Here is a 12,987-nt window from a genome sequence, read left to right as displayed (position 1 = left end):
GAAGCCATGGGGGGAAAAAAACTACCTGTTATTTATTTAATCAGGAAATAGTTGTGAAAATGAATATTGCATGCATATTTCACTATATTCCACATAATCTTTACAGGAAATAATGCTTGAAACAAAATTTGATCTATCCATTCTTTGCTCTGTAGATTTGGTTGTTTGAAATTCATAAGTTTATTTATTGATGAATGATTTCAGAACATCTGCCTGATTTTGAAATCTTACTGTACATTTGCAATTCTACAATAATTTCTAATGTTTAAAAATTATTCAATTTGATCTGGAAATAACTATTGTTTCTAATCTATTTGTCTGTCAAAAGAGAGAGTAAAGCGTAAATGAAATCACATCACTTAATTACCTACACACAGTAATGTCTATCAAACTTTTAAAAAAAATGTGTGTCCTAATGCTTTTATTGAATTTCAAAGCATCTTGAGATATGACAGAAATTCAAATGGTTGTATTATAATGCATTATTTGTAAAATATGGAAGTCTCTAAATATTGCTTATTCCTTTGAGTTTACACTCTTTCCTGTTATTAACTTCTATCAGTTCTATGTAGAATCCAAAAATAAATCTGGCAAGTGAAATATTTTATAAAATCCAATTTATTAAAATCATATGTTCATAAATACATATGAATATATAAAAATATTTTACATGTATTCCTTAAAAACACAGAATAAATAAGACACATTAATTTACAAATAACTTAATAAATAATTTATTTACAATGATAATACTATTAATGATCAAAATCATATAACAAAATTTATTACATATTATTAATTATGAAAACAATAATAAAAGATGAAGTTTTTAAAATAAATTTCTTTTGTAACAAGTACAATTCAGTGAACAGTATCCATTATCTACTATTCTGTGCAAGATATTTTATCTCACACTCTCTCTTACTTTATAAGCATGTTCTCATATCAATAATCAGAAAACAATCTCATGAGCACATTTCTATCACTGTTTCCTATGTAAAAAATTGTTTGTCATGATCTGATGATCTAGCACATGAAATTAGAACACAGCAGCACCCTTTAAAATCTACATATTACTTTACTGCTGATTCTACCAATATAACAGAGATAATCATTAAATATGTAGCTAAAACTTTTTAATTAATAATTCACAAACACAATATCACAGTGCTACTCTAAGTAATCAGATAACATATATTTATTACAGTGTTTGTAACTTCAAGGAAAACACAAATATAAAATGAACTGCTTTATTTTAAATATAAAAGAATTGCATGCATAATTTAATCCTTTCTAGTTCAAATGCTTATTGATTATTAAAAATATAAAAATTGAAAAAACACTGAAGATATACTTTATATTCAAAAATATTCATTTATTCTTGATTAATTAATTGAAATTATTGATTTTTAACCAGATTATGTTGTTATCTAAGCCATATTAAATCTTTTTCAGCCAAATTTTAAATTGAAATGCATAGTAAAATATGCAGTATTTTAGTAGTGCCAAATGGCACCATAGGCCTAGAAAGGCTAAATAAACTTTTGATATTCTTTGCAGGTTTCAAAAGGCTATTCTCAATTGCACAGAATGTTGTGAATCTTAGTTACCAAATCTTAGTTATCAAAAATTCATCAAATATTATAAATCATTTAAGAAATTCGATAACAAATCAATTCCAACAAGAAAAAGTTTATTAAACAATTATCCATGAAAACATTTTAAAATGAAGTTCAATTTCTCAAATGTTATAATTCACACCACGTGATCTTCCTCACATTTCAAAGAATGAAATTTTAAAGAATATCAACTTATTAAAATCTGATTTAGAATCCAGATGCAATACAATTTACTAACCAACAGTTTTGCCTTAAGATAATTGAGTCCTATTTAAGTAATAATTTAAAATCAAATCAAATGAATAATGAAGTCTTGAATAAGAAGAAAGAGATCTAAACCATAATCAAATAATTGTATAGATTATCTCAAAATGGGGATATTTAAAGGGGAGGGACTTTTCTTAGTCAAGTTTTATTTGATTTTTTATTTCCCTTAAAGCTTAATAAATTGAATTTGTTATTTGATCAGTAAGATAACAAAAAATTTAGAGAGGTTATTTTAGTATCTTCCAATTAACTCAACAGCAGCAAAAATGTACCAAGTATATCAAAAGTATGTAGCAAAACATATAGTTTATTATCAGTAATATGCTTAAAATTGCTGTACTTAGTGCATTTGGTGTCCGGTTTGCTGATCACAATATAACAACATTTAAGTAAACATTTATACTTGGCAGCTGTTGCTGATAACACAAAGGAACTATTGTTTTTAATGAAATGTGACAATGAGACAGCTCAATAAGTTAAAATTTACACAAACAGTAACTATCTTGAAAATCACATCCAGTAGTTGCTGAAATTAAACTGAAATAACTTATCGTAAATTTATAAAAATTGCAGGAAATTCCATACTTATATAAAAATAAATCCATATAATTAATTTTGTCTTAAAAACTGCATAATTCATTATTTAACTCTTGAATAAATAGCAAAGATTCTCTTGAATAGCAATAGCATTTTAAAATTCTAATTATGCCTAAAAATAAATTTAATAAAATGAATGCTTAGTATATTTATCAAGTCTTTCTTACTAGAACTATTTACTCAGAATATTAAAGAACTGAGAAAGTTAATTACAAAGCTTTTGTCTTTTAGGACTATTTTTTTCTCTTGAGCTCGTTTCATTGTGTTTTGATTTATTAAAATTATTCCTTTTATCAATATATGTATTGCACTTTTCATTGTTAGCAACATGAGTAGGTAAATGTTTATGTTTTTTTGATTCATAATGAGAGAATTTGTGTTTAGAATTCACTCTGTTCCATTTCAAATGATTTTCAGAAGAGTTGGAAGAAGTAGATGGTCTTGTGGAAGTAGAATTTTCTGATCCAGAAGTTTCATTTCTTTTTTTATTGTCTTGGTAATTTTGGTCTTTTTTATTTCTGAAATTATCTGAAATCACAAAAATGTATATTTAAGAAGATATAACAAAATTCATTTTCTGTAATAATTGAAAAAAACTGGTTAAGCATTATAATAATATTTAAATAAGTTCAATCTAAGTAAAAAGTGAGATTATTAGAATAGGAATTTCTAAAACAGACACAAACAATTATTTTTTTAAAAACTGGACAAACATATTGCTGCAAACTAATTTTCATCAACAATATAGCTAATATTTATTGACAGAAAATTCATAGCAGCACGACAACTAGATGCATATATACTGCTTATATACATAAATTTATAAATCTAATATTAGTTGATTACTGTTCTAATGAAAGAAAAACTCTTTGACAAAAAAACAAAGCATTTTCATCCCTAAAATGAAATGAAGAAAGCAAGAATTAATAAATGAAAATAATAAGATTTTATCACATCCCTAAATAATTTTCTCTGGGTGTACATGTTAAAATTAACTTTTAAATAAATTTCTTTTCAGTGTCCATCCCCTTTTTTAAATAGCTGAACAGAAGTAGTATAGCCAAACAGAAGTGGGAAGTTACTCTCACTGAAACTGTAAACATCTTTAAAATATGAAATTCAAATCTTTTGCAAAATCAAAATTAGATTTAAAGTATCTATTTATATTTTAGCTGAATTCATTTCATTCATATGAATTTATTTTTTTAAATTATGATGCAGTCAGATTTAAATTTTTAAGCATAATCAATCAGTGACAAGTATTTTTTTTTTTTTTTTAAATGACAAAAGAAATTTCAACAAATTTTTAAAATGTGAAAAAGAGTAATTTCATCAGTTTGGTTTTCAGTTTTGTAACACAAACAGCATGATTTTTGACAGACAATGACTTTAAAATATTAATTTGCCAAAGTTGAAAATACTTTCCCAGAGGTATTTTTTTTTTATGTATAAAAAAGAGCAGTAAATCAGTTTTCCAACATTTATGTGTTTCCCCAAATAAAAGGGTTCCTCACTGGATTGTTTCTTCTAAAACCAGCCAGAGCAAAAGTGAATCCTGGTGCAAATTTGACTTAAGAAGCCTTGAAACACATTTTGTTACCTTTTTATTTATTTATTACATTCTATACACTGGTACAGTCAAGACATAAGCATACGTGAAAATGTTAAATAATTAAATTATTTTTATAGAATTAACAGAAACAATTTTCAATAACTAAAATAACAGAAATAATTGCTTCATAAATTTATAATATGCAATTTGAAATGCAAATTATAAGAATAAATTTATAATATGAGATTTCTGTTTCAGTTTTTAACAGCCTTATAACAAATTCTTATAACAAATGATAATATCACCATCATTTGTTTTTTGGTTGATTCATATCTAAGAGATGAAATTGTTAAAGAGATAAATGTAACTAGCATAAAATATCAAGTTAAGTTTTATTAAGTTTCTGCAGAAGCAATAGTAATTAGTAACGCCAATATATATATATATATGGTAATATTGTGGTCCTGCAAAGCAAATACTGATCTTATTAAATAAAGCAATGAAATCGATATTATCTTGCAAAGTTTCTTTGAAGTCTTTGCAGAATTTGAAAACAATATTGTGCACTTTATACAAATAATATAAAATTAAATAGCATTGCATGTTTGAGATAAATTTTCAATATTTTCTAATAAGGAAATATGGAAACTTTCTTCACTAGTTATCACCAAGCATAATAAAACTCAAAACATCCACTCTGTCATGGATTGGTAGACATAAAATGTGCACATATCATGTAATATTTAAATGCACATTCAAGCAAATGATGGGGAGAATTAAATGCTTGCACCATTCATGCCTCCCCCTTCCAGCCAGTCCTGACTGCTTCATACATAACCATTACTTCTACTGATTTCCCAAAAGGATGAAAATCTGATTTTTGCTGAAGAAACAAATGTATTGAAAAGGAAAGATACAATCAAAAATTGGAAAAAATTAGAAAATTCAGAAGAAGAAAAAAACATTTTAATGATTGAACTGTACTTTTTCAAGTTTTGATTCTGACCGGAAATTTCTATTATTCAAGAGCTCGCAAAATTTTCAATATACATTATACAAGTGAAAGAAGACATTCTTCAACTAAATAAATAAAAAATTTAGCCACATACTGGATATTGGTTTTCAAGTGGTCATTATTTTGGAAACCTTTGCATGAAATACTGAAGAAATCAGTGGATCAAAGAAGAAAAATAAAAAATTCATGATAGCTCAAATATAAAAATTATTTCCTTGATATATCAAAACAAAACAACATTTAATAAAAATGAAATATAAATGCAAAAAATACTCTTCATTTATAGTTTATTGTAAAATACATAGTTAATTATATAATTCCATTTTGATTAATAATTAATCCAAGATTCACTAAATAATTTCTTCTGCAATAAAAAAAGAGTATTGAACAATAAACATATTGCAAATATCTATATATATTACAAAGAAAGTATTACAAATATAACAATAAACATATTTCCATATTTATACAACAATATAAAAAAAACTGTATTGCTCATAAATATTTTAATGATTGAAATTCTTAGGACAAAAATAAAACTAAACAAGCATATTTAAATCAATTTGAAGAATTAAAAAAAAATCAAATGTTAAACACTTCTGGAAAAAATTATAAGATAATACTTTCTGACCTTCATACTGTTTGGAATTTTGACTTGGCACACTGGATATTCTGGAAGTAGAAGGCTGGCATTGACTAGTTTCTACAGAAATGTTTCTATATACATTTTGTATGACACTTCTATCACTCCGTGAATGCAATCTATCAATTCTAGAAGGAAAGGAAAAACATATTGATATTTATCTCATATATAAAATTAAAAAATAGAAAGAGTCTTTTGATTTAATTTTTGAAAGCACATTAAATTTAATAACAAAACAAATCAAATTTTTTAATGACATAAGTAGCAAAATTATGACTATTAAATATAATTAAATGGGCTTCATTAGTCATGAATATGGAAGATTATGCTATACAGTTATGAGTTAGTAAAAGGTTGAAATCATTATACAATACTAAATTTTATGTGACATATGAGTAATTAATTCCATATGCATACAGAATTACACATAAGCAAAAGAAAGAAGAATGTTTGCAACTTTAAACGGTCCACAAATAATAACATGCATTAAAATCCCCATAACTTGAATAATTAATATAAATGTAAAATCTTCTCGTTTATCAGAAATTTCAAAATTTTTTAATTCAGATTAATAAATATAATAAAAATCTTTATTAATATGATATTTTTGCATAAAAGAAATCTGAATTGAAGGTAATCTGTGTTTAACAGTACAAAACCATTTAATTTAATCAGTTGTTAATTACCTCACATGATTTATTAGGATTTGGATTAATTATAAGTGATTCAGGGTTTTATTTACAATGCGTTATTTGCATGTAAGCATAAGATGTTTGGGTGAAAAGAATAATGCTTCCAGAAGGATGAAATACTTTTACATTCTGGCAAAAAGATATGGTAAAGAAAAAGTAATAGATTTCTACTGCACTCACTATATCTCAAACCATTGTTTTGTTTGGCTATGGCTATGTAAAATACATACTATGAAACTGATACTTGCATATCAAGACAAACTTAAATTAAAAAGTTGAGACCAATTACTAAAAAAGAATACATTGAATTGTTGATTGCTCCAGGTATCCTTGACAATGCTTAGGCAATAACAATAAGTACTGAGAATATATATATATATATAAACGTGTCCAGTAACTGATAAAATTCTATATTTATACAAATCATAAAGAATTTTGCAAATTATGTATATAAACTTCTAAACTAGAATTCCGAATGAATAGCTAATACTCAATAATGGAACTCAATATAATAATATAATACTCAATAATAATACTCAATAGAACAGTAATATTTTCACCTCTACAATAAAAATATTTTTGCAAAAAAAAAAACATTAAAATTACATTTTTGTGTAATCCATCAATGCCCTGTTCTTCAAAATCATACAGGAACTTTAATATTAATATCACTAGCTATATTTTTTTTTAATTAACATTTTTAAGTATAATAATAGGTTTAATCTTTCTTTTTTTTTCTTTCTTTTTTTTTACACCTTGATATAAAAGTGAGCATATTGAAATATTAGAGCAACCAAAGCAGAAAAAAAAATTTTTAAGAATAATTAAATGGTCATTTAAAGAAAATTTAATGGCAAACAATCAAATTATAAATACTTTAAATGTTATTAAAATGTTGTTTGTTAAAGTGAGGGGGGGGGGTAAAAAAATATTTAACAATAATAATGATTATTTGTTTAGAAATATTTTTACATATAAGGCACACTAAAACAAAAAGTATCTTTTTTATTTCAAACTATTCCAGAGCTTGTCAGTTTATTAATTTTTTAATATTAATTAATGGCTCTTTACTATTATGTCTGATAAAAGCAATAAAAATTGCATTCAAATTCTTATAATAAATATAATGAATATTGGTTAAAATCATACAATAAACTAAAAAATCTATTTCATACAAAAACTTACTCTTTGTTAGCTTCTTGTAACATAGCATCTTTTTGGTCAATCTCAGATTTTGCAGTTTTATAAAGTGAGCAAATATTTTTTTTGAGAGTAGTATTCTCTGCTGTCAGCTGAGATATTTTTTCATCTTTCTCACTCAGTGATTTTCTTAAAGAATCTGCTTCTTTTTTAAGCTTAATATACTCAGCATTCAGCTATAATAAATATTTTTTTATGATTATTCTAATATTTAATACATACAAAAACAGATATCAAAATGTAATAAAGTTTAATAGTAATATTATATTTAATTGAAAAATGATAATTTTAATTCAGTATTCTGGAAATAAATTAACACCAAAGAGATCATTCAAGAAATATCAAACCTTTACTTTACCACAAATTAATCTTCAGAATTTCCATGAATATTTGTCCCAGATAATTAATAAAAATATTCATGGAAAGCAGCTTGTTATTTATTTTCATGGAGAAATAAATTATTTTCCATGAATTATTTAATTAATTATTATTAAATTATTTTATTATATGAAACACTATTTTTAAGAACAAATATATCAGTCAGCATATTTTAATATTCCTAATTTTGACTCTACATAAATCACAGAATGTAATCTAACAAATTTGAACTTTTTATCAAACACAGAATTTTGTAATATCTTTAATATGACAGATAGTTGCAGAATGCACAAACAGAATCATAAATGCAAATTTTTTAGGAAGAAAAAGCACAAGAAAAGAAAAATACTAAACATCAAATTCAAAAAAGTGTAACACTGCAATTTATAAAATCAACTGTTAATGAAAAATTTTATATTTAAATCATGTGGACAGCAGTTATGAAAAACTAACTAACTAAACATGAAAACTGATGAAATTAAACAAATAAAAAATAAAGCTATCAATAAAAAATTATTTCATATTTATTTATAATATGATTTGCACATCTTTTACAATAAAGCTGCAGTGCTTGACATATTTGATACACATTTTGCTTATTGTTGCGTTTATATGAAAGTACATATAAAAGTCAACACAGGATCAATATTAAGTAGGCATTAGATTCTCACACATCTATTAAACAGATATAATCAAAAACTGACAAACTATCAGAGCTGTTTCAATAAATTTATTTCTTCACTACCTATAATTAATTACCAGAAATTAAGATTTTAATTATGATAACAAAACTTAACAAATAATAATTAAATGCTTTAAAGTAAATCATTTTCATTTGCAAAAACTTCAGATGCAAATGTAAAACATTAAATAGATAACCAGAAAAAGTTTATTGCTATCTATTTCACCTTCTAGGATTTACTTGATTCAGACAAATTTAAAAAAACATTTAATCAAAAACTAAGCATTCAGAAAAATTTTAATATTTATACAAATCAAAATTATATTCTATAAAGCATTTTCAATTATCTAATGCCTACTGAAACTGAAAAGCTTATCAAGAAAATGAGCATAAAATAGTTTAAATAAAGTAAGGTGAAGCTAAGATATAAAGTGTTGAACTAATTTTTCCTGTGATTTAACACTTCAGCAATAATTACAATAATACTGCACAATCAATTACATATTTCAAATCTATTCATTATAAAAAGGGAGAATGTAGAAAGCCTTACATTTACTAATGCCTTCTTATTGTCCATTTCAGTTACGACAAGATCAAGATACAGTATCATCTCTTCCTTTTTCAGTTGGTCTTCATTTAGCTTAAAATTTGACATAGAAGAAGATTGTGATGGAACATTTGTAGTAATATTATCAGTCTTGGAAAAGTCAGAAACATTAGAAGGGTTCTTTTGAATACTATCAGTGACACAAGCAGTTTCAGGATTAAATAAAGTATCCAAATCATCATAAATATCATCATTGTTGCCACTACCATAGGGCTCATTCATTCTGAAATTGTACTACCTGAAAGAAAGGAAATGTATCCATAAAATAGCAAAGTGAAGTTCAAAATGTTTCTGTAATAAAGATATTTGCAAAATTATGTTTTTATAGAATGAACAAATATGGAAACATTTCTTCATACAAAGGTTAAATAGTCGTGAAAAAAAGGGGGCAGGGGGATTCTGCTGGAAACAAAACTTTATTTTCTCTATAATATTAGACTAGAGAAGGCAGCTTTTCCTAGTACAAAAATAATTTATTTCAGGCTATTTGCAAGTTATTTATAAAATAAGTTGTTAAGTAAGAAGAAAAATTAGTACTCATTTATTTTTATGACCCTCAGGTTTTATTGCTGCACAACAGAGGTATAATACCAAAATCATTACATGATATATAAGAAGAGTTGTTGATCTTAGCTTATCACGCTCCAAGTAAAGGGATAAAAATGCAACTTACTGCTTACAACATTTTTTTAAAGATACTTAAAATTCCCTTTCCTAAATCGATACATATAAAGGAAATCCCTATCAAAATCTCATAGTAAATTCACTAAAGGGGAAAATTTCTATTCCTTTAGCTCTTATGTCACAATGTGAACCAACATCAATTAATCATTACCTCGTCATCTTTAATAAATAATAAAACAATTTCTAGCTCTTGAATAGTCACTATTCACTTCAAGACTGAATTTCTTTGCATCTTATAATCATTTCTTTCATACAGAACATAGAATTTTTGCAAGAACAAGAAATCATTCAGCTTCCTTATTGCTGCGGAATACATAAAGAAAGAAACCACACAAATCAAAACAAAATCAAGAATTTTTATTATTTATCTTTGTATTATATTTTTTAAGCCAGAAAATATATGTATTAGAGCTTACTAATATATGTATATATGTAAAACTGCCTCTCTAAGTATCTCTACTTAAAATAAAAATATATATATGTGCTTTTGATTAGCCCGTTGATATTCTACAAAGCACATCATTGAATTCAGAGTTACCAATTTAAGACAGATATATTTAGAAGAGTGGGAATGTATATCTTAAAGCATCTTTTTTTTTTTTAATTGAAAGATAAAGAATGAAGATTTGGTTTATCTCTTCATGATCTGTTGCAATACACTTTTAATATTTTATATCATCAAATTTTTTATAGATTTTATTAATAAAGCCCTTTAAGACATTAAGTAATATATCAGTATGCAGAATGATTATACTTGTGATTCTTTAATTTTTCTTTCGACACGCTCAAACCAATAATCTTTCTCAAATATGCTCATGTAATTCAAGAAAAATACACTAAATAAATGCTGGAATCAAATGCGCATTTTACATGATGAAAGAGAAAGTTTAATTATAGCATCCTATAGCACAATATACAAGATGTTAAATGACATGAATGATAATCTTTACCAAGTGAGGTATTATGTGATATAGGAATATTAGGAAGGTCTAAGTATACAGTAAGCATAATATGTGTGAAGTTACTACAATAACATAGTTCAAAGATTCATCTTAATTTGATGCTAAAAATTATTCAATCGATAAGACTATAATTACCAAGTCAAATACAAAAATTTAAACAAAATTAAATGCAAATTATGTTTTAGTTGAATTAATTTGTTGCCAAAGGTAATTAAAAATAATAATAAATAGGTTTAAATGCCTATTTTCATATTATACTTATAGCAATTCCAAATACTGTATTTAAGAGAATTGGTAATATTTTTAACAGCTCTTTACCAGAATAATTATTTGCAAATCTCATTCATTTTCATCTTGAATCATCCAAGATTATAATGAAAAACAATCTCTATTAATCAGAACTTTTCTTTGTTTTCTTTTAATATCAACCATTTTCTGCGACAAAAGAAAACTTTTAGTGCTAATAATAACCTTCTCATACATTAAAAGCTTACTTTAGTTCAGTTATAATAACATTCTGCTTTGAAGCTATACAAAAATTATTTTTGGTTAAACTAAACTAAGTACTTTATTCTATGAAAATTAACAGTAATACTGAATAGTGATCACTTAATGAGAATAATACTTGAAGCATTCCCTTTGCTAAGCCTCTACAAGACTCCAGAAGGGCAATGTTTATCTCACAATGAATTTAACTTTCATCTCCAAATATATGAAGGATATTATGAAGAATTAGCAAAGCATGTTACCTTCCATTTCAGACTTTTCTACTACCACAGTTCCTATTATATCAAATATATTAATCATAATCTGTACCAGCACAAATATTACAGCATTCAGCTCTTCCTATATATGCGTATGTTTAGCAATATGCGACTAACATAAAGACAAAATTATCATGATACACAATGAGTCAAAGAATTTTTTAAACTGATATCATGAAATGTCAAAACAGAAATTGTATTTTTTTTAAATTTTATTCAAAATAAACTTCAATATATCTGATAATTATTTAAATGTCTGTTATATTCTGTGTGTGCCTTTCTTGAATGTGTTTTTGAATATATGCGCTCAAAACACCAGTTTTAACTTCACTTTTAAGTTTAAAAAGAAGTTGTAAAGTACTTAAAGGTAAGTAGAAGTAAGGAAAGTAAAGTCAGATAAATACATTTAAAAAAATCAATACACAGTCTATTTTTTTACCAAAAATCTATGAAAAATAAATAAGCGGTAACACAGCACATGAATATGCAGCAGTACCAATTATTTTCATCTCAATATTCCAGATGGATTCTGATTATTAAACATTTTAAAGCATTTAAATAATATTCACCAATAATTCTTGTCCAACTGGATTAAATTTTATATGAATAATGCACTCAATATCTAAGAATTTTATGAGCATTATTTTGATTTTAAATTAAACATTTTTTTGGAATGAATTTTTATTCCATTGTTCATTTTACTTAAGGATGGTATTGTAAATATCATGGTTCATCATTAGCACCGTGAACTTTAAGAAATTTGGAAGCATTTTCAGTAGCTAATTCACAAATGAGATTAAACATCGAAAATTTTTAATATAACATGAAGACTTCATAAAGCATATGCAGATACATATTTATAAAAGAAATCAGGTACTCTGTTTGTTTGTTTTTTTAACTCACGCATTAATGGATTAAAAAAATTTAAACTCACAATTTCAAAAGCCAACCAACATAAAAGCCAAAATTTTCAATGTTTGATAACTATATAAAAAATAAAATAGTGTACAAATATTAATTAAAATAAAGCTACGCGCGTAAATACTTTATTGATAACTTAATATCCGCGCGAGACGGAACCAATAGTGAAAACAACAATATGTTGAGATGTTATATTGCTGCCACTAAATAAATTATTTAATAATGCACTTTTATGGAAAATTTCTGCATTAAAAATGAGCATAGTAATACTTTTAGCTTTAATAATGTACAATTTACATTTTGCTATACTTAAAAAATTTTTTCTATTAATTAGATTAAATTTCAACTTATTGCGCAAATTTAAAAGTTGAGTGGTTTATTGAGAATTGCCAAACTTGTAAACA

The 12,987-nt window shown here is 25.1% G+C and overlaps 1 protein-coding gene across 1 annotated transcript; it reads right to left on the bottom strand.

Moving 5' to 3' along the window:
- Positions 1-712: 712 nt before the first annotated feature.
- Positions 713-12,731, bottom strand: LOC129983782 (uncharacterized). Its single transcript, XM_056093448.1, has 5 exons — positions 12,597-12,731; positions 9,196-9,490; positions 7,571-7,761; positions 5,682-5,821; positions 713-3,011 (listed from the first exon to the last, which is right to left on the bottom strand). The coding sequence occupies exons 2-5, from the start codon at positions 9,472-9,474 to the stop codon at positions 2,689-2,691; spliced, it is 933 nt and encodes a 310-aa protein (XP_055949423.1). The 5' UTR covers positions 9,475-9,490; positions 12,597-12,731; the 3' UTR covers positions 713-2,688.
- Positions 12,732-12,987: the final 256 nt, after the last annotated feature.

The sequence above is a fragment of the Argiope bruennichi genome, chromosome 1 (genome assembly GCF_947563725.1).
Source record: "Argiope bruennichi chromosome 1, qqArgBrue1.1, whole genome shotgun sequence".
NCBI lineage: Eukaryota > Metazoa > Arthropoda > Arachnida > Araneae > Araneidae > Argiope > Argiope bruennichi.
Note: the sequence above shows the minus strand (reverse complement) of the source record. Positions and strands in the feature narration are given on the sequence as shown.